Genomic DNA, 21770 nt, shown 5'->3' on the forward strand with positions numbered 1-21770 from the left:
AAAATGCCCCTATAGGTAAGTAAATATTTACAACAACAACAAACGAATTTAAGTTTGAAGATTTAAACATTTATGACTTATTTACAGCCCCTCAAGACAGGTGGGGGCGCTACAGCAACTAGACAGCGGTTTTGAATCCCTCGAAGAAGAGTGGAGCCGCTTTCTTTGGTTGCGCAAGTCAAGACTGCGCTCTCTATTCAAGCTCGCGCAGTCAGGCACAAGATCGAAATGGCGGCGCCAGCGGAGAGGATGGAGGTATAAATTTACGAACTAATATTTTCAATTTCTTGTTTTCAATGTAATTCTACTATCACAGCCTGCTTTTGGCATCGGCAGACTAACCGATTTACGGTCGTTCTGATCTTTTTCAAATACGCATCAACTGATTCGTCCATTTTAACTGAGCTACCTAAACCTTCAACTTTAAACTTTATCTGTTTGTGGTTACTACGTCTAAATGGAATCATGTTGTTAAAATTTCAAGATCCACGTCCATCTTGAAAAACCGCTGTTGGTTTAGGTTTTTTCAATTGTCTAAAAGACCGCGTGGGAACCATCATGTTAGCTTCTTAGCTAGTTAGCTATCAGCCACGGATGCTGATTCATTCTCTTATTGGGTGCGCGGCTATTTAACGTTATCGTTTTTAAAGCTTGGAAAATGGCATTGTTTTCATTTGGTGGCACCCCGGCCACCGTTGTATGGATTTGCCGCCTTTTCCACCCTGGTCCACTAATGAACGGCTAATGAGTAGCACTCACATTATGTAACTCGGTATGTCGAAGCCGTCCAGCAAGTTGTCAAAGATGTGTGTACATTATGTATAATGTAGACCGAACAATGACACCTGTTATTGTCAATTGCCTATAGCGTGACTTTGTAAGTCATTCATTTTGAGAACATTCCATTGAGTGCCTGCATGAACAAGGCCAAGATCACATCGCAGTACTTCAACCATGTGCTCGCATCCTTTGTGCAGCGAGGGAAGCTGTACATTGTATGAATGGCGAAGATGTATTTGTAGTACATTGGAATGTTATTTTTTCTTATCTGCTTTGAATGAGGAGAAACATTTATGATTTAAAATCATATGAATAGTTAAAATCTGCCTACCTGCTGAGATTATAAATGCATTTTGTGTTTGCAGCAGTTTGAACGCAAGTTAACATTAAAACCAGCAAGTAACCACTCAGACAACAGGTGGCTGGCTATCTTTTATAAATAAACAAAGAGGATAATGATCCATTTATGCTCTGGAGAATTTAAACAACTGTGATGGGTTAATTTTAGTCCAAGCACAATCAAACACACAAATGCCTACTCCAAGTACTCAATGCATTTTCTAGAATCATACCCTAAAAGATTTTTTTCCCACTCCGGATGAAGGAGCTAACATTGATTGTAGTAGTTTATGCTGAAGTTAATCTGAATTGTAATTGTGTCTTTTTGTTGAGGTTTCTCAGGGGGATAACATGATAAAGCCTGCAGCTGAAGATATGACATCAAAGGATTATTACTTCGACTCGTATGCTCACTTTGGCATCCATGAGGTAATTTTGACTGTTTCTTTTTCTTACGAGCACAGTTGTTTTTGTCACAAGATTTTAATCCTAGCATTTGTTGGCATATGTTGTAGGAGATGCTTAAGGATGAGGTGCGGACTCTGACCTACCGCAACTCCATGTTCCACAACAAGCATCTCTTTAAGGACAAAGTGGTGCTGGATGTAGGTAGCGGAACGGGCATCCTCTGCATGTTTGCTGCCAAGGCTGGGGCCAAGAAAGTTATTGGGGTAAGTTTGTGTTTGTACACCCAACAAAGTGATTGCTTGCCTTTTAAAAGGCTGACGATTCTGAATCGTATAACGTATACCATAACAATAACATATTTCCCTTGTGTATTTTGTTATAGATCGAGTGCAGCAGTATCTCAGATTATGCTGTGAAAATAGTGAAGGCCAACAAGATGGATGATGGTGAGTAAACTAATAAGTGGGGAGATGCTACAATTGCAATATGGAGGAAAGGGAACTCCATGTGTTTTCAAGGATTCAACAAAAGTCTTTTTTTTTTTTTTGTCTCTAGTGGTAACTATTATCAAAGGGAAGGTGGAAGAGGTGGATCTGCCTGTTGATGGAGTGGATATCATCATATCTGAGTGGATGGGCTATTGCCTTTTCTACGAATCCATGCTCAATACAGTCATCTATGCTCGGGACAAATGGCTGGTATGTGTGAATTAGATTTGAACTTTTAAATAAGTTCAAGTCCATGCAGTTGTTTTCTGACCCCCCACAATCTCTTGTGTCCTAACAGAAGCAAGATGGACTCATTTTCCCAGACAGGGCAACTCTTTTCGTGACTGCCATTGAAGACAGGCAGTACAAGGACTACAAAATTCACTGTGGGTCATTATTTGTGATGACGAGTCACTGTTTAAAAAAGAAAACAAAAACTGATCTCCACGTGTGTATTTCAGGGTGGGAGAACGTATATGGATTTGATATGTCATGCATCAAGGAGGTGGCGATCAAAGAACCCCTTGTTGACGTAGTGGACCCAAAGCAGCTGGTCAGCAGCGCCTGCCTCATCAAGGTGGGTGACTGAAATCCAACCGGAAGTATTTTGCGTGCATCTTTTGGCTTATTGACTCGAACATTTTGGTGCAGGAGGTGGACATCTACACGGTGAAGGCGGACGACTTGACCTTCACCTCGCCGTTCTGTCTGCAAGTAAAGAGGAACGACTACATCCATGCACTTGTAACCTACTTCAACATCGAGTTTACCCGCTGTCACAAGAGGACCGGCTTTTCCACCAGTCAGTCTGCTTATTGCAATAGCGTCGTACAAAATATTACAGGGGATACAAACTTGTGGCTACCACGCCGTTGAACCTCGGCTTGAAGTGCCACTTTGATTAAACTTGGTTTGTCCCCCTGCAGGCCCAGAGTCCCCCTACACCCACTGGAAGCAAACTGTCTTCTACCTGGACGATTACCTGACTGTTAAGATTGGCGAAGAGATCAATGGCACTATCAGCATGAAGCCAAACGTCAAAAACAACGTGAGCTTTTTTTTTTTTTTTGCAATGATGTTTGAACAAGTCCTTTGTACTGATACTTAATGTGTTTGGTCTGCAGAGAGACCTGGACTTCACTGTAGATCTGGCTTTCAAGGGCCAGCTGTGTGAAGTGTTGAAGACGTCAGAGTACAGGATGCGCTAGGGGCCTCTTGTCCCCCATTCCCTCGTATAGTGTGTCTTTAGAGGCTGACCGGGTTAAAATGCTCCCCCAGCAGCAACATTTTAACGATGATGATTTTTTTTTTTTTTTTGGTGTAATATTCTTCTTTAAATATTTGCTATATTTAAATGTTTTTCCACGTTTCAGGGCGAGTCAGTTGGCAGTGCGCCTCATCGTGCAGTAGTGTAAATGTTTTGTGCCCATCTTCTTGGGTGTCCCTTCTCATTCTTTGCACATGCAAGGCCCACAAACACATCCTCCCTTGATAGAACTTGGACAATTCATTGGGCCACTGGTTAACTTGTTTCTTTGGACTGTGTTGAAGCTGAAAATATGCAAGTTGTTTTTTTGTTTTGTTTTTTCCCCCCTCACCGACGCTCTTTCAAAAGCTACGGTTTCTCTAAAACTCCGGCAGAAGACTCTGACTAATACAGTATTAAGGATTAAAATTGAAACCACAAGCTAACGCCACAAGCTCCATTTTTAGGAGGGTGTTCTTTCGGACAACCCCACGCTTGAGATTTAAGTGTCAAAACCTTGGTCCTGTTATGATGACACTTGGTTACGTGAACGAGCATCCATCCTGTTTGCGATGTATTGTGTCCGTCCGTCCGTCGTCGTGCCAGCTTGTCCCCCTTGTGTTTTCTTTTAGCAGGTCAAACTGAATTTCGGGAAATGAAACGTCACCTTCCAAAGTTAAACTTTTTAGTGTTTTCATGATGCAAGTGTTCATAATTGCTGGGCCTGAAAGAAGAAAAGAGACTGCTTGGTTCCAGCTCGTTGCACAGCTCCAGAAGGTATCTTCTTGGAGCCCCTGTGTTCAAGTATGCCTTTATCTTTTGTCTGAGGCAATTTGAGTCTGTCTAAATCGAAGTCATTGTGTCAGCATGTGACAGACGGGACTCACCACACTGACTTTATTTTGATTTTTCGGGGATATTTTGTCTGCTATTTTTTTTATATATATATAGTGAAACTAAAACTGTAAATTAAACTTTTTTGCATCAGCTTCATTCTTTTGGTTTTCGTTATTGTCCAGGTAGTAATTGTACAAAAAGTAGATTTATGATTGCAAGTAAAGGTTTGAGGAAAATGTGAAATTGCCAATTGTTTGATTTTATTTTTGTTTGCGCTGTCCAATATTGTCATCCTACTAAAATAATATAAATATATATTTTTACAGAAAATGAAAAATTCAACAGCGGTCTCATAATGTATAAATATATACGGCAAAGGAACTTTTTCAGCAATTCAAAAAAATCTGAAGAGAGTGACAAGTCCACAAGCTATAAAATAAAAAAGCAATAAATGCAACGAATTATTTGTAGTGGCCCCATCCGAAGTGGTGTGTGTTTATATCGACACATGCAAGGAGCAAAGGGCAGGGTACAACCTAAAAAAATAATTTGCATTCACTTTCAAGCCTAAGGACACTTTTAAAACGTCACTTAAACATGTATGTTTTTGGAATGTGAGCGGAATTGTGCAAACTGAAAAATTGTGCAGTAAATGTATTAGCCACTCATCCACTATGCAAAGTGTCTGTGTGTGTGTGTGAGAGGAGTGTATTGTTGATTAAGTTGCACAGGTATGACACCACAGTCTGGGCGAGGCTTCAAGATTCCCCAATAGTCTGCCGTAGACCGTGACAGAGAGGCAAAACGCAGGATGAAGAAGACTGACAAGGTGGACGAAGGCAGCGGTCGGGGACAGACTGAAGTTAAGAAAGAGAAAGTTCAGGTATGTCACCTGACCACCTCCAGCAATTATGTCTAAATGCTGAGTCGCGCATTGCTTGAAAGCAAATGACTACATACATTTATTATTTTTTAATTACCAAACTAATCCTGCTAAAAATAAAAATCCACGTTTGTGTGTGTGTAGCCACATGTACTTGACCTTCAGCCTTAGGAAGGTGGATTGTTTTCACTTTTATTTTTACATTTGCAGTTTTGAAAGGAGCACAAGACATTCACAAAATATTCACAATACTGTCTACATCTTAAATGATCTTTTTTTTTCTTTTCAAATAGTTATTTAATTTATACAAATATAATGTATGACTGGATATTTGAGAAGTGTTATTACGTATCTGTGTTTTTTTCAATTCACTTCCTCATAGAAAAAACATGCTTTGAATGCGATCATTTGCATTAGCAATAGAAAAAGGGTATGAAAATGAATCAAAAAATTTTTGGCAATCATAATATGTATCAATATTTCAAGTGAATATTTGATTTATTTTCGAGCATAGTACAGTATGACATTTATTTTTCACAAATGTAAATGTGATGTAAAATTCCAGTTTTATAGGGGGAAAAAAATAAATAAAAACAGTTTGGAAAAGCAAAAGGAGTGTAACAAAAGTGGGAAGGCGAACAGGTCAAACCAGTCCTTATTCATTGAGAGTCCCATTGACTTACTTCTGCTTCACAACTTTATAAAGCACGCTTGCCGGCATTATGTCAGAAGGCCTTTCTTGCACTCATGCCTCAGCTTGCATGACATTAAATTTTCTTCCTGTTTGTCCTCACTTACCCTGTCTCCTTTTAAACAGCTGCTAACTTTTTCTTTTTTGCCTGTTGCTTTGTGCTCGCTCCTTACTTAATCCATTGTGTGCGTGTTTAGAGTAAAACAAAAAACTCAGATCGTGTATACAGTCACAATGAAATGTTTCATTAAAAAACATCACTAAAGCTTATTACTCACAAAAATGACATAACATTAAAAAATAGACTATTAAAAACTATTCACTAGTTTATTTAAACTAATTAAAAACGATACAGATCAGCCAAAGTGTTACAATGTTTCTACTTTTAAATGTATCTGGAACAAGATGGTGAATTTGTTTCACTGCTGATTTATTTTGATCAAGATCATTCTTCTGCTCAGAGTTGGATCCCCAAGCTCATCAAGAAGCGAGTGTGCACCACCTATGTAGAAGATGAACTCAGGTAAACAGGGACGGGGCTATTTGAGGACAATTTAGAGTCTTTTTATCTAAATTGTATATTTTGTGTGTCAGTGATGGAGTATTATGTCAGTGCGGGCACGTGCGGAACGTGCATAATATCTTGGACGCGAGGGACTCCGACGGGGAGCCGATTGCCACCCAATGGAACAGCGCGCAGCACACCACAGAGAGTACCACCGATGCTTTTGGAGAGTTGGAGTTTGCCGGCGCTGGACGAAGACACAGCTATGTGAGTGGCGTCGCTCATCACGTACACACACATGCCATCCCTGATGAAAGTTGATGGTTCAAGCCTCAACCCTGGTGACCATGTTTAAGGGTCCTTGAGCAAGACACTAAATTGCTCCCAGTAGCATGGAAGAATTCTCCCACTGCTGTACGATCGCAATTTTGTTGTATGGCAGGTGTACAATGACAATTCTTCTTCTGTTCACCGTTGCTATCGTCACTTGTCACTCCGGTGTGAGTCACAATATAAAGGGCGTGATCGCAGTTCCCAGATATTTTTAAAATGCAATTGTGACAGACAAACAGCCACACCGTTTTTTACGCCTACGGAGCAATTTTAGCATCCAAGAGAAAAAGTAGCCAACCATGAATTAGTCCTGACTGTTGATGTTTTTTTTTTCTTCTAGTTTCTGCGGTTGTCGTGCGACACACAACCTCAGCTCATCTACACTCTAATGACGACTTACTGGGCTTTGCCCTCACCCAACTTGGTGGTGTCGGTGGTGGGGGGAGAAGGCTGTGAGAATATTAAAACTTGGGTGAGAGAGGTCCTGAGAAATGGTTTGGTTCGGGCTGCACAGAGCACAGGTAAGAAGCCCAGCTTAGCTTTTTAGAATTGATATGATCGCACTCCACTGCAAACAATGGCAGAACTTGGAGCGTAGCAAATTAGGATGATGAAACTCAGTGTGGTGGCAGTTTTTATGTAAATTAGTCCAATTTTGCCATCTCAATTTGCAAAATCCAGAGCTCACTTACATTTTTACTTGGTTGTTTAATAACAACAAAAATCATAATTCATGTTAAAGTATTGTTAAAGATTCTGTGGCAACTCACCAAGCCATTGGATTTTTATCAAAACCATGCTTTTATTTTAAGCAGGTAAAGCAGGGTATAAAACTCTAGGTGTGTTGTTAACACAGGCAAAGCTGGTTGAGGTAATAAAGTGGCCGTGGCTGGCAGGTAAAACAAGGCAGAGACAAGTCAATACAAAGGGTGTGGTCATGTTTTGGAAAGAATGTTTATGTGCAAAGACATGTATCATAAAGACAATAATGAGAAACAAATATTTGTGTAAAACTTGAAATTAAAAAAATTAAAAAGAAATAAAAAGAAAAATTACATTCATTCTTGTCTGATTACACATCAGCCGATTTTTTTTTTTACTCCTCGACCAATAGAAATGCACTTTATTTGACTTAACTGTCATTTTCATTTATGCTTTAAAATTTCCCTATGTTACCCAGGTGCCTGGATCTTAACAGAGGGTCTCCGGGAAGGCGTAGCCCGCTGCGTGGGCGAGGCCGTACGGGATCACGACGCTGCAGCTCCAGTTCACTCGAAAAAGAAAGTAATCGCTGTGGGACTCGCACCCTGGGGCATCGTGCACAACAGGCAGCAGCTTGTAAAGCCAGAGGTACGTCTTAAGCCTTGTGCATAAACACGTGCGCTTGTTCTATCTTGCAGGTCAGTTTTCATTTCCTTGCCATTGTTATGCATCATTTTTGAAAGAAAGAACAAAATGGCCTTGTCTCATGTAACTGGCCGTGCATCAAGTGTTGACGCATTGATTCATAAAATCCTCTTGTTTGTTTGAAGGGAAGCTTTCCTGCCCGCTACTATGTCCAGAACACCTCACGTGACAGCTGCTGCCTGGATAACAACTGCCAGGCTTTCCTCTTGGTGGATGATGGGAGCACTGGCAGAAGAGGAGGAGAGACAGTCTTCCGGGCCAATCTGGAAGACTATATTTCACATCAACGCACTGGCATTTGGGGTCAGACGCTCATTTCAATTATACTGATTTGATTTCATAGAACCTATTCCAAGAAATAATGATTAAATATTATTCATTGGGAAATGTGAAATTAAAGAATCAACAAACAAATAATTGTATTAAATATGATTCTTTGGGAAATGTAAAATTAAAGAGTGAACAAATATTTTTATTAAATATTATTCATTGGGAAATGTAAAATTAAAGAATTAACTTTTTTTTTTTTTTCTGCTTTAACTTGTGTCTCAACAGGTAGTGGCAGTATTGAAATCCCAGTGCTGTGTATGCTAATCGCCGGGGATGCTCACATGCTTGAGGTGTGAACACGAGGCTCACGCACACACACAAATATATTTGTGTTTCTACAAAACATTTATTTTGTGTATCTGTTCTGTGCACAGAGAGTAGAGTCATCTCTGAGGAGATCAACGCCTTGGCTGATTCTTGCTGGAACTGGTCCTGCTGCAGACTTTATCAGTGAACTTCTATTGTGTCCCGACTGCTCTTCCATCAGCCAAACCGCCCCATCAACAATGGCTGAGATTGCAGACATCCGTAACCTGGTTTCCGACAAGATCAGGAGGTTCTTCCAAGGAGAACATGACTTGGAAAAACTGGTGGACAGTGTGAGTTAAAGTGCATTTATACTAACTGCAAATGCTATGATGTTCTTCATTTCTATGAATTATTTTTTTGATTCCAGGCTCTGAGTATTTATCACTTCAAAGACCTCATCACTGTTTTCCATGGGGAGCAAGACGGACTTTATGATTTTGATACTGTCCTCCTCAAAGCCCTTGTTCGAGGTATGTTTATGGATTCACCAAAAATGTTGTTTCGGGATATTATATTGTTTATTATTGTTATTTTATGGGTAAACGATTGGGGAAAAAAAAATCTAGTGACTATTATTCCAGTTATGCAAGATGCATCCCATCACCAGCTGTCAGATGTGTGAAATTGTTGTGTGTCTTTTTTTGTGTCAAGCTAGTAAACATCTGTCCAGTGATGCCAGTGAGTACACTCAAGAGCTGAAACTGGCCGTGGCCTGGAACAGAATGGACATTGCCAAAGCAGAACTTTTCACTGGAAACATACAGTGGACGGTCAGAGTCAATCTATCTACTCAAACTTGATATTGAACATCTTCTTGTTGTAATCCCAAAGTGATTGTTATTTTCAGTACGAGGATCTGGACGACTCCATGACAGATGCTTTGATCAATGACAAGCCTCAGTTTGTGCGCCTCTTCTGCGAGAACGGTCTGAACATCCTGGACTACCTGACCTACGAGCGCTTAGAGAGCTTGTATCGCTCGTTCTCCGACAGCACTGTGGTCTACACTCTGCTCCAAGGACATCTGAATGACCGTCTCAGCCTGTCTGGGTCTCATGCCAGTCTGAAGGGAGCCAAAATGGGTGACCTAAACAGCACGCAGAGTGTCATGCCAGGACCTGCTTCAGCACAACAACTTAGCCTGTTTGAGGTGAACAAATTAGTTCCTGTGCTTTTATACAAAAGATTTTTGTTAACCAGTTTGTAAGTCATCATAATGTTTTTATTGTTGATGCAGGTGTCACGTGTGTTGTGGGACTTGATGGGAGATGTGTGTCAGCCTTTCTACTACGGACCCCTGGGTTTGGACCCCAAATTCGGCATACGAAATGCCCTCAGAGTCTGTAATCAACACTCCTCTCCGTTTAAAATTTTATTCATAAAGGCGCTCAATTTTGGCCGATCGATAAAACCGCCATACAAACAGCAAAAATGTTTTATTTTTTTATTCAGCATGTCATCAAGTTGTTGCAGGGGAAATGTGCGTACCGGGACCAACGCTGCCAGTCTCCGTGGGCAGCGCTCTTCATTTGGGCTATTCTTCAAAACCGCAGTGAGATGGCTATTTACTTCTGGGAAATGGTGAGGCTCGTAAAGAATAAATAGATGCAAGTCAACATTGTGCATGATCGTCAATATAGTCCACTTTTATTGTGTCAATATTTGAAAATAATAATTGTTAATCATTTGCATCTATAAAGTAGGTGTCAGGTGATTTTATTGTTTTATTGACTTACCATGATCTGTGTTCCTGGTCAGGCGGGGGAGTCGGTACTGAGTGCGCTAGGTGGCTGTAAGCTGCTGAGGGAAATTTGCAAGCTTGAAAGTGAGACTGAGAGCAAGATGGCCATGAGAGAACTGGCGCAGAAGTTTGAGGATCTTGCGCACGGTAAGTCACAGCACTATTTTATTCTGACCAATGTTGAGTAACCATGACAACCGGATGGAGAGAGAACATCTCAAACAGTAACTTTTTGTCAGACAGTGACATTATTATATTTGATATATATTTGACTTTTTTTTTTTTTTTCTAGATGTGTTTGGAGAGTGTTACCAGAGCAGTGAGAGGCGCTCATTCAAACTCCTGATAAGAAAGTCTCCAGTATGGCTTGATGCTACATGTCTGCAAATGGCCACTGCGGCGGATGCTCGCCAGTTCTTCAGCCATGATGGAGTTCAGGTTGATTCTTAAATTTACTTTAAGTTGACTTTTTAGGACTAAAGTGGACCTAAGTGTTTGTTTGCTCTTGGCTGTAGGCACTGCTCTCCCAGATCTGGTGGGGCGACATGGACAGAAGTACCAAGGCCTGGAAGTTGATCATATGCTTCTTTGTGCCCCCCCTCATCTACACAAACTTAATCAGCTTCAGGTCGGCCTTGCACTATGAGCAGCAGTCTCAAAACGCTTTGTGAGGGAGATTTTAACTTGGTGTCTTTTTTGCAGGAAGGATCGGGAAGCGGTTATTCCTGTGGATGCCGACCACTTCGAGACTGACAACCCAGGCAGAAATAATACCAGGGTCCTCTCCCTGGAAGACATCATACTCAAGTAAATACAGTCAAATGATTGCGTAACAATGATGTTTGAACGACTGTTTTCCAAATTGTCGCTTCTTTTTGTGCGTTTCATAGTGATGGTGACGCTGAGGAACTCAGGGCTCTCAAAGAAGATCTTAAAGGTAGCTTTTGATCACATATTGTTTGATTGATTTGGCAAAAATCACTCCACTAGTAGTTGCGCAATACAGAATACAGTGGGCACAATTTTGGGGGGGTTTTGTTAGTGTGAAGATTATTGCATACAGGTGAGCCAAGATGTTTGTTCACTCCCTTCTCGATGTCTTCCACTGCTGTAAAAAAAAAATCTTCATTGATTGACTGTAGCCACAGGAGTAGCTTCACTCCCATTGACAGATATATATATGTCAAAGATCAATTTTAACTGGGCTGGCAGTGAATGAGTTAATGAATGAATCTTCAAGTATGTGTCAGCCTCCAAATTTATCCGAGTCTTCCCGCTTTTCGTTTCAGCCACTGAACCAAGCGACGCTAAAATACCATTCTTATTGTCACGATGGAGACAGTTTTGGTTTGCTCCCGTCACCTCCTTCCTGGGCAACGTGCTGATGTACTTCGTGTTCCTCTTATTGTTTGCTTACGTCCTATTGGTGGATTTCAAGCCCCCTTCTCAAGGCATCCCATCCAAACTGGAATTTCTGCTTTACTTTTGGGTTTTTACTTTAGTATGTGAAGAGATTCGACAGGTCAGTGATTCAGAGACAAATTTTACCACTCACATGTGTCATCATTTCAAAATCTCATTGAAGGGTTATTTCAGATGAACATGATTAATTCTCAAAATAAAGTTCCAATTGTCAAACTCTTTGCTTGACAGGGTTTCTTCATGCCTAGCAACTTTATGCTCCAGAGGATGAGGAGTTACATGGAGGATATTTGGAATAAGTGTGATCTCGCAGGCATCGTTATCTTCATTATTGCTCTGTGCTGCAGGTGATGAAGATGTTTTGCTTTACCTTTGCTAGTTACATCCTTGTGTCAAAACTCTTAAGCAAAATGTTGTGTTTGACTTCCTTGTTTTTTTTTTTTTTTGTCATTTAATCTTCCAGAATGTTTATATGGTCATTTGAGTTTGGTCGAACTCTGATGGCCATGGATTATATTGTCTTCACACTCCGCCTGATCCATATATTTGCTGCCCACAAACAGCTTGGTCCCAAGATTATCATTGTCGGCAAAATGGTAACACATGACACATAGACAGTAAGAAAATCTCAAAAGGATTGATCGTGTTTAATAAATCAATTTCTTGCTTTCCTCAGATGAAAGACATTTTCTTCTTCCTCTTTTTCCTGGCTGTGTGGCTCATGGCCTATGGAGTGGCCAACCAGGCACTTCTCTACTCGTACGATCCTCGACCAGAGTGGATATTTCGCCGTGTTTTTTACAAACCTTACCTGCACATTTATGGACTACTTCCTATGGAAGAAGTGGATGGTGAGTGACTTAAGGATCTAAAATAGGATTAAAAATGAATGAAATTGTCTTTATTCAGGACAAATGCTCACATCATACTTTTTCTATTTTTCATGCAGCTGAACTATTTCAACAACCCAACTGTACCAACAACAGGACGCTAATTCAAGCAGGAGCGGAACCATGCATGAACACCTACGCCAACTGGCTGGTTATACTTCTCCAGACTGTCTATCTGCTGGTGACCAACATCCTCTTGATTAATCTCCTCATTGCCATTTTCAGGTACACTCAGAATGATTCATTTTGAACGCATCGGTAAAAAGAAGACGAATGAGTGTGTTTACTCACTTCAAACGACATTGTGAGATCAATTTGCTTTTCTTTTTCACAGTTACACTTTTAACCTAGTTCAGGAGCGCAGTGATATCTACTGGAAATTTCAGCGTTACAGCCTGATTGTGGAGTACCACGCCAGGCCTTGCCTGGCCCCGCCGTTTATCATCATTTCACATCTGAATGTTTTCATCAAGCGATACATCCGCCGCATACCCTCGGAAAAGAAAAAACACTTTGGTGAGAACAGCACCAAACACACTGATTACATTTTCAGACAAAAAATAACCTCACCCCCGTATTGTCTAACACATTATATCAGCTTTGACGCTGGAAGACGTAAAGTCCAGCCGACTCAGTATGTGGGAGGCCATCCAGAAAGAAGACCTCCTCTCTGTTCAGAATAAACAACAAAGAGAGAGTGACACAGAGCGGCTTAAACGTACATCTGATAAGTAAGTACTTCCATTAAAAGTGTGTGTGTGCACGTATATGTGTGTACGTGCATTCATGTGTCTGTGTGTGTAGGGTGGACCGTGTGCTGAAGCACACGGCAGAGAACCGTGACCTCAATCGCCGTTTGCAGCTCCTGGAGACAGAGGTTAGCAATACATCAATGACGTGACAAACAAGGCATGTCAAATTAAAATGATTCATTAAAATCTTTCTTTCTTAGATGGAGTTCTGCTGCAACGCCCTCACCTGGATGATGGACGCAATGTCTCAGAATGATCTCACCCCAACCAACCGGACACTTCCACTCCTACGAGGTAATGAGTTATCTTGGTGGAGTCATTTTCTTTTCTAATATATAAGTCACAATATCATGATTGTGGAGATTTCGATTGCTGATCAGGCGTGGCATCTTTTTTTTTTCTCCAACTGTTGTAGATCTGCCGCCAAGCTGAAGCACCGCAAAATACACACATGAACACACAAATGGTAGTGTGGAAAACAAAACCCCTATCCCGAATATTCTTGATGAACTATGTATTTTCTGAGAAAAAAAAATATCTATACCTAGAGCAAAATTCTAAGGATATCCCAGATCTGCAATTGTGCCCAGTGTGAGGATGTTACAAATATAATAAAGACGATGATACAAATGTTCGCGGACATATTCATGGAAAAAAAACACCACACAATATTATTATTATGCTATATTTATCATTCATAAATAATGCTAATAGTAAAATTAATAATCATTTGGGCTTTTCTTACTCCCTTACTTATTTATTTACCTCAGTGCACGTTTTCATTTGGACACAAGAGGGTGGCATCGACCTGGTTCTGTGGGCAGTAATTAGGCCAAGCAGATGCCACCAGGTAGAAATTGAGCAACAAGGTGCATGGGGAAGAAAGGCTGCCACACACTGGTGAGTAGCCTAGCATTGCTTTAAAATTCACAGCCTGGGAATTCATTGTGCTTTTAATATGTAAGACTCGACATTTAAAAGACTATTGAGGTGTTTGCACTATTTGAAACTAAGTTCATGTGATCGATGAAGTCCCAGGAAGGTGAAAGCACCTGTATATATTATTAATGCATTATTTTTAGTTTCCTTGTTCCAAGGTTTTTCAACCTGTGTCTATTTCTGAATCTGCGTCTTAATAAAGCCTGACTTGAACCCATGTCTGCTTTCTTCCTAGGTCTTTTCAAGTTGACCTGCACTGGTTCTATTTTTCTCAAAATGGAGAAGAAAAGCAAAATCTAACTATCAAAGAAAGATTTTTTTTTTCTTTACCAGCCTTATTGAATAAATTAAATATCGCAATAGCTTATTCACTCTCCAAACCGCAGGTAATGCAACACCACTTATGACCAAATAGTTTCAAGTGTGTTAGGCTCATAAACTTGTAATTCTGAATTTAATGTCGGTACATTAGCCGCTAACCCTCATCGCATGTCACTGTGGTCAAAGTAGTGATAGACGGGCAGTAGCGGGAGACAGCTGAATTTAAAACGGAGAAGCAGGTTACGTCAAGATGAAGACTGCAAAGTGGTTGAAAGTGGAGATGAGCCGAGACATGCCAAAGACATTCCTTGTGCCACAGACTCTGCCTCCATTGACCCAATCGAGCCACTTAGCTCCATGTAACCACTGTAAAAATAATCATCAGTGTCATTCAATCCATTTGGAATCATTTTTGATGAGGTGGAACTTCTGCCAATATACAAAGTATTCGGAAAATGAACTCGACTTGAGAAGAAAGGTGTCATGAGGTGACGAGCAGAGTGTGCTGGATCGGTCCATTCATCAAATGGACTTGACATTCCCCTTCCAGGGTTCATTTGCTTGCCTCAATATGATCCCATGCCTCTTCTCTTCCCATGTAAGGGCTGGCTAAAGCGGGGAGCAGCCATGAGGCCAGCTCAGAGTACCGTGTAGCCCTAAGGACCTGACTCAACTAAGCAAACAATTTTTTCTATCGCACAAATCTATTTCGTTATAAAATTAGGAAAATAAAAATCAGGCAAGACAAATGTCTTTGCTTTGTCGGGAACATTTTAAGTAGTGCAATTTATAAGAGCAAACAAAATCTAGTCTATACAGTTGCAGGTTTTTTTAAAGCACAATAATGGTTGCAAAAAATATAAATCGGAATGATGAATTTGCTAAATGTCTTTTAGAGAGACCCAGTCATTGAGGTCGCAGATATTCAAGAAGGGTGAAGGGCAACTGGTTGTATATAAAAAAAGCAAAATGTTCCAAGTATCTAAAACTGTCTCCAGCTCAACTGACCTGGATTACGATGTGGTTTAATTCATCCATAGGGAGCCCCCCCCCCCCCCCCACACACACACACACACACACTCCAACAATTAGTCACCATTCTTAAAAGACTGTCAAATTTTCACCTTGTCATGTCTGAGCCACTTCATCACTTGTGCAATGCTAAAACCTAAATAATACGATTAACATGAGCAAATAAATGACATTTTATTCAGGTACTTTACGACCATACCACAACATGCCATCTCCACTAACTTTAATAACAATAAACATTTAATAATAAAAATGCATTCAACCCAAATTAATAATTGTTTAACTTGTAACTTTTGATATGTCTGCCCTAACCGGTTGAATTGCAAAATGTTTTTTCAAAACTACTCTATATTTGCATATTCATATTAACGGGATAATGAAACCGTTGGGCTGCAATTTGTGCAAAAAAAAAAAAAAAAAGCTGGCATCATGGGTGGCAGAGGAAAGAAACACAGAACAGTCTGAAAGTGGCAGGCATGAAAACAAAAATCTAAAATAGATTTTTTTTTCTGTGATGTCATTGTTTAAATCGTCATGCTGAAAATCTTGAGACTTCAGCTCAGATTTCCTTTTTTTTTTTGGACGGGTGTGTGTACCAGTGATTGCAAAGAATTTTTCATGTTTTCTGTACACCCTGTCCCTCACGAGATTTCCAGCTTTTTATCGCAGATTTCATGTGTCTAGGTGAGACTTGCCCGAGGCTTCTTGATAGTGTGCTGCTCCCACACTAACACAGCCTGGTGGCTCACATTACACTGACTGTGGCGTTGTGTGGTTTTAAATAGTTCAGTTGTCAACTCCTCCTTGCACAAATCCATCCATCTATTTTGGGGATGCTGTGTAGGGGTGTGTGGAGGGGGGGGGGGGGACATAGAATTCAGTCCAGTTAGCCTGGGTGTAGGTAATTTCAAAGACAGCACATTTAAAAGGGTGGTTTGCGCCGTTTCTGGCGTGAGCACAGCCGACTTCGTAGCCTGCTAATCAAAGTGGTTCCGCTCATTCTTCATCCAAAAAGCGCTGCGATCGATGCATGCTAGCATTAGCTTGCTTACAGTTTGCATTTGTTTACACAGTTAAGGATTATGATGTACATATATCTGGATAAATTTGATGATTATGGAAAGCCAGTGAGGTCCACCTGTTCCTTATACCCCCTTCCTAACTTATGGATGCAAGTCTGCCCACCAACATTTGCCCCTGTCAGTCAGTCAGTCTAAACCACCCCCCCGGCTGTCTTATCATCTTACCCATGGGGTTGGTCTCACGCTTTTTCAGTCTATTCCTGCCAGTGTCTCCAACACTGACCAGTCACTGACAGCTCTCATAAAAGTGCTGATGAAAAATTGTGATTAAGGACTTTGTTTTTTTCAATCCAAGGACTGTTGTGTGGAAACTGGGAACCTGAACCCGCAACTCAGTTTGGATTATTTTCCATTTGCAGGAGCTTGTCAATTGGATACCATCAGAACTGGTGCCACTGGTTCACTACGTAGGGTGTGCTTTGGGTGCCAGTTTGTAAGGGCGTGTGTGTTAAAAGGCCTGAACAGTAGTCGAGGACACCTGCCGTGAAACCAGGTTTATCCTTTGTTAGCTGGCCCGGTCTAATCTTTGGACATGGCATCCTTAAGAAGTCTGATTCTAGCGCTGTTGCTGGCGCTGCTCTGCTCCTTCCACACCCCACTGGCTCCCATGGCCAAGGCCCAGGATCTGCCATTCCGCTCTGAGCAAGGCCTTGTGGCCGATGATGATGACGATGATGATGATGATGATGATGACGATGATGATGATGACGACGATGATGACGATGATGATGACGACGATGATGATGATGATGACGACGACGATGATGACGATGATGATGACGACGATGATGACGATGATGATGATGACGACGATGATGATGACGATGATGATGACGACGATGATGATGATGACGACGACGATGATGATGACGACGACGACGATGATGATGATGACGACGACGATGATGACGACGATGATGATGATGATGACGACGACGACGACGATGATGATGATGACGACGATGATGATGATGACGACGATGATGACGACGATGATGACGACGATCATGAAGGTCAGTTTTTGCATATGTTCACATAAAATACCTTTTTCATGTAATTGTCAGACCACTAGCTTCTTCCTGGAGTGTTTTTTTTTACTTCTACCACCATTTTCAATACCCTCAAACAACAATGAAATGTAGGGTCGGTCATTTATTTAGTACATAGTATTATTTTAATGGGGCATCCTTGCATGTTCATTGGAGATGTCCATAGTGAATATGCATGTGGATGGTGTTTTGTTGACAAGTGCAGAGCAGTCCAAGGCGTCTTTCGCCTAGAAGCAACTCCTTAGTGAGTTTGCTGAACTTTTCATCTCTGTCAGTTGTCTTAAGACGTTCAAAGTCCCTCCTCCACCACTTTCTAGCTCACCAATGTCTCTTCCTGTCTCTTACACTGTGTTCTTTTCCCTACTGAACTATAGAGTTATGAGCACTTTGGGGGAATTGAACTGGCCCACCTGAAGCTCGTCTGTCCGAAGTTCTTCGTACAGTACACTAGATATGAACTTGGGGACTGCAGAATTAATTTTGAGAGAGAGATTGAAAGCACAAAAAGACAATTTGATATCTGAGCCTGTTTTGGATAACAGTTTTCTCTTCTAGTCTTTTGAGTTTTGTTTCATTGGGAAAAAAAAAATGCTTCCTCTTCTGGGAACATCCTTTCTCATTTTGGTGGGTATTGGATTGACCTACTTTTGTGTCCTATTCATGTGAGTCTACAGAGAAAGAGAGACTGATTGATTGATTGAAGGTTGAAATTTCCTACTCAATAGAATGAGGGAGACTTAAGCTTGAGGAGAGGTGCAGGAGGGCCACTTTCTAAATTAATTGAGATTTAAAAAATATATACCAAAAAGGAGACAAGATTTTCTGGCTGATCAGGCTTAAATCATTTTAGATTCCCAACAAGTTTCTCTCTTTCTTCAGATCTCTATATCTCTCTCTTTCTCTGGAGAACATCAATGCCGCTGTTGAACAATTTGTTTTTCAAGCGCTGAAATAACAGCAAATTGTGAAACTTAAATGTATTCTTGGAACCTTTTTTGGAAACTTGCAATAATTACGTACAAGCAATTTTCACTGTAGTAGCTTTGTGACGTCGAAATGCTTGTTTGGCACTGTCATCATTTTAAAATTATTGTGGACTAATTTGAAATACATTTTTATGGGCATGTTTTTTTCATTAATTAAGGAATTGCTGCCCAGCTTTCAGGGAGAGAGTATTTGGGAAAAGAGAGAAATATCTTAAGAGCTCTGTTAAAAGTCAACTTGTCAAGAGATGAAATGGTTTTCTGCTTCTTTTTTTTTTTTGTTGCTCTTTCTTAATGAAAAAGTTTTGTGATGACTGTGAACACGCGTGGTGAAGAAAGCAATTACCATTGTCCATATGTCTTTAAAACTACTTTGAATCATTAAATAAATCAAGTTTACACCAATGTTAACCATGACTAAAAGAAGTATATTAATAGCAGGCCTATTTTTTCTTACTGTGAAACTATGAGTAGTGACTGTTTTAATTATACATAAGAAATTATTTTATACTTGCTTTACACTGCATTGGAAATGATTATAATCAAGGGACTCAAGGAAAAAATGCAAGGTGAGTTGTGTACATTATTTAAAATACCTGCTGCAAGTGGAATACACCAATAAGTGCACTATTTAAAAAAAAAAGACACCAATCAGATTAATACAGGTACATCTATGACATTGCTAGGTTTTGAAGCTCTTACCTGTAATTATACAATATCTATGAGCCAACTGCTGTAAAAATAGAAAGTGCATTAGTTATGAAACAATTTGCACAAAGTTACTTGGATCAGATAATCTCACTTTATAGCCATGGACATAATCTTTCAACATGAATGCAATATATTTTAGATGTAGTGGAAGCCTGTGAAGTTTCTCTACTGTATGTTGAACATATTTGCAGATGATGACGACGATGATGATGATGACGACGATGATGATGACGACGACGATGATGACGACGACGATGATGACGATGATGATGACGACGATGATGATGACGACGATGATGATGATGACGATGACGACGACGATGATGATGATGACGACGATGATGATGATGACGATGATGATGATGATGATGACGACGATGATGACGACGATGATGACGACGATGATGATGATGACGACGATGATGACGATGATGATGACGATGATGATGATGACGACAACAAAGATGATGATGATGATGACGACGATGACGACGATGATGATGACGATGATGACGATGACAACAAAGATGATGATGACGACGATGATGATGATGACGACAACGGCAAATATCACAAAGGATCGCTCTGTGCATACTGCGAATTCTGCGAGGTAAATCTGCTACACAATTAAACAAATACTCTGGCAACAATTTTAATAAAACAATTAACAATGGCATTATCTGTCCAAAACTAAAATACATCGGGTTGGCAACATTCTGGTCCCAGGTAGCACTGATGAAAAATGGTGGTCCACCCCAGCATTTAACTTCCCCGTCCGTCCCTGCTCTATAGATAATGTAATATGATATGTGGCTTATTTTGGCACGTCATCTCCTTTCAGCACTGTGACAGCTGTGAAAAATGTCCTTGCGAAGAAGGAGACAAGTCGGCACACTGTGATGACTGCAAGGTGAGAGAGACACTTATGGTCGCTTACAATCAGCAGTCTTGATACTCGCTATTGTTCTGTATGACTTCCCAAATAGCTCTTTGTCTTCTGTATGGACCCACAGCAATACCCAAATAAATATATTTCAAATGAACTCCGACAGCTCGACATTGGAGGTTAACTGCTGATTTTGTTCATTCTTTTTTTTCCCCCACAGATGTGCAGTTTCTGCCACGTGTGTCCTGCATGTCAAACTCTTTGCCAACCCGGTGAGTGACTATAGAAGCAACCAATATTTCAATTATTAAATGTTTGGCAGATAAATGGAAAAATACAACCCACCAGATCTGTTGCATTAGAGTTACAATACATTGATTTTGGTTTCCTTTTTCTGTCATTGTACAGTGAGTCAAAAAATATATTGTTGCAGTGTTTTAGAATACAAACTAGTATATAGTACCATTAGCCATAAGAAGAAAGTAATATGGTGTTAATGAAGACATAAATTATTCTGTTTCCTCCAGGGGGATTCCTTGACAAAGTGACTGGGTCAATCTACACGTAAGTTATTGCTGGCTGTTAATAATAAAATGCGATGAACTACTTTTCAAATCGTATTCCTCATTGTGTGAAAACTATTGTCTGTCTAAATCCACAGGACTGTTGCCGATGTCTTTGACGACGATGATGACAACAACTGAGAGATGCCAATCTGATGTTCCTACTTTCACTTGATTTTTTTTCTTATGGCGGGCTACTAACCTGGGAACCTCTCTGGCGACTCAATAGAAATTGTGAAAGTAATAATATATTTATGTGTCATTATGATATTATATATGCTGGGAAAAGCCCTGCTGTTGAGAAACATTAAATTGTTTGTGCCACTCAAATTTAAATAAATGTGTGGAATAAAAACTGGCTACATTTTCATTGATTGGTGTTCTATTTATTACTTTGAAATATAATAATAAAAGTGTCCATGCCTGTTTCTTTAGTTTAAAAAAAGAATCCTGAACCACAATCTGTCATTTTTAATTGATTATTTTTCAAGAAATTATAATTATTTTTAATTCCATTTGCACAGGACATGATAGAACAAGTGATACATGACGTCTAAAACAACCTAAGTGTTGAAGATATTAATTTTTTGACAGTATTGACACTGCAATGCCTTTATTAAAGTCCATAAGTGGGGACGGCTCAGTCTCTAACAAATAAAAATAAAAATAAATTTTAGCTCTAGAATTATTTTAAGGTGCTTGAACCCCACCAATACATTTTCCTGGTGGCTAAACATGTTATACATAGAAAATAATGTTAAAAACGCTGAAAATGTTTTTTTCTGAAATGTTATTGTGTTTCCCGTACAGCAGGGGGCAGCATCGTCATTTAAAGAGTGTATT

General features: G+C 40.1%; 3 protein-coding genes across 7 annotated transcripts; all 3 read left to right on the plus strand.

Annotated features, from left to right (window-relative positions):
* The first annotated feature begins 111 nt into the window (after window positions 1-111).
* Window positions 112-4254, plus strand: prmt1 (protein arginine methyltransferase 1). Of its 2 annotated transcripts, none has more exons than XM_049745727.2 (10): window positions 112-255; window positions 1453-1548; window positions 1635-1790; window positions 1910-1973; window positions 2083-2225; window positions 2314-2401; window positions 2477-2592; window positions 2667-2817; window positions 2942-3063; window positions 3140-4254. In XM_049745727.2, exons 1-10 carry the CDS (start codon window positions 229-231, stop codon window positions 3221-3223), a joined length of 1047 nt encoding a protein of 348 aa, XP_049601684.1. In that variant the 5' UTR covers window positions 112-228; the 3' UTR covers window positions 3224-4254. The 2 variants fall into 2 exon arrangements, with proteins under 2 accessions (XP_049601684.1, XP_049601685.1); XM_049745728.1 differs by having other exon boundaries at window positions 114-255; window positions 1462-1548.
* A 564-nt stretch (window positions 4255-4818) lies between these two features.
* On the plus strand, window positions 4819-15370 carry trpm4a (transient receptor potential cation channel, subfamily M, member 4a). Of its 4 annotated transcripts, XR_007486831.2 has the most exons (30): window positions 4819-4981; window positions 6134-6195; window positions 6267-6444; window positions 6851-7031; window positions 7691-7860; window positions 8043-8220; window positions 8473-8537; window positions 8622-8846; window positions 8924-9026; window positions 9208-9326; window positions 9404-9706; window positions 9794-9895; window positions 10009-10137; window positions 10315-10444; window positions 10590-10735; window positions 10813-10925; window positions 11000-11104; window positions 11188-11234; window positions 11587-11819; window positions 11951-12066; window positions 12183-12315; window positions 12396-12570; window positions 12669-12834; window positions 12944-13125; window positions 13208-13340; window positions 13414-13486; window positions 13562-13655; window positions 13777-13827; window positions 14132-14261; window positions 14536-15370. XR_007486831.2 is itself a non-coding variant. In XM_049745704.1 (29 exons), exons 1-28 carry the CDS (start codon window positions 4910-4912, stop codon window positions 13791-13793), a joined length of 3750 nt encoding a protein of 1249 aa, XP_049601661.1. In that variant the 5' UTR covers window positions 4819-4909; the 3' UTR covers window positions 13794-13827; window positions 14132-14517. The 4 variants fall into 4 exon arrangements, 2 of the variants coding, with proteins under 2 accessions (XP_049601661.1, XP_049601660.1); XR_011088322.1 differs by having other exon boundaries at window positions 13777-14261; XM_049745704.1 differs by lacking the exon at window positions 14536-15370 and having other exon boundaries at window positions 14132-14517.
* Window positions 15371-16886: 1516 nt separating this feature from the next.
* Window positions 16887-21297, plus strand: LOC125983977 (sarcoplasmic reticulum histidine-rich calcium-binding protein). The gene is made up of 6 exons (XM_049745714.2): window positions 16887-17748; window positions 19670-20088; window positions 20320-20388; window positions 20585-20636; window positions 20892-20928; window positions 21026-21297. The coding sequence occupies exons 1-6, from the start codon at window positions 17268-17270 to the stop codon at window positions 21066-21068; spliced, it is 1101 nt and encodes a 366-aa protein (XP_049601671.1). The 5' UTR covers window positions 16887-17267; the 3' UTR covers window positions 21069-21297.
* Window positions 21298-21770: the final 473 nt, after the last annotated feature.

This window comes from Syngnathus scovelli, chromosome 16 (assembly GCF_024217435.2).
Source record: "Syngnathus scovelli strain Florida chromosome 16, RoL_Ssco_1.2, whole genome shotgun sequence".
NCBI lineage: Eukaryota > Metazoa > Chordata > Actinopteri > Syngnathiformes > Syngnathidae > Syngnathus > Syngnathus scovelli.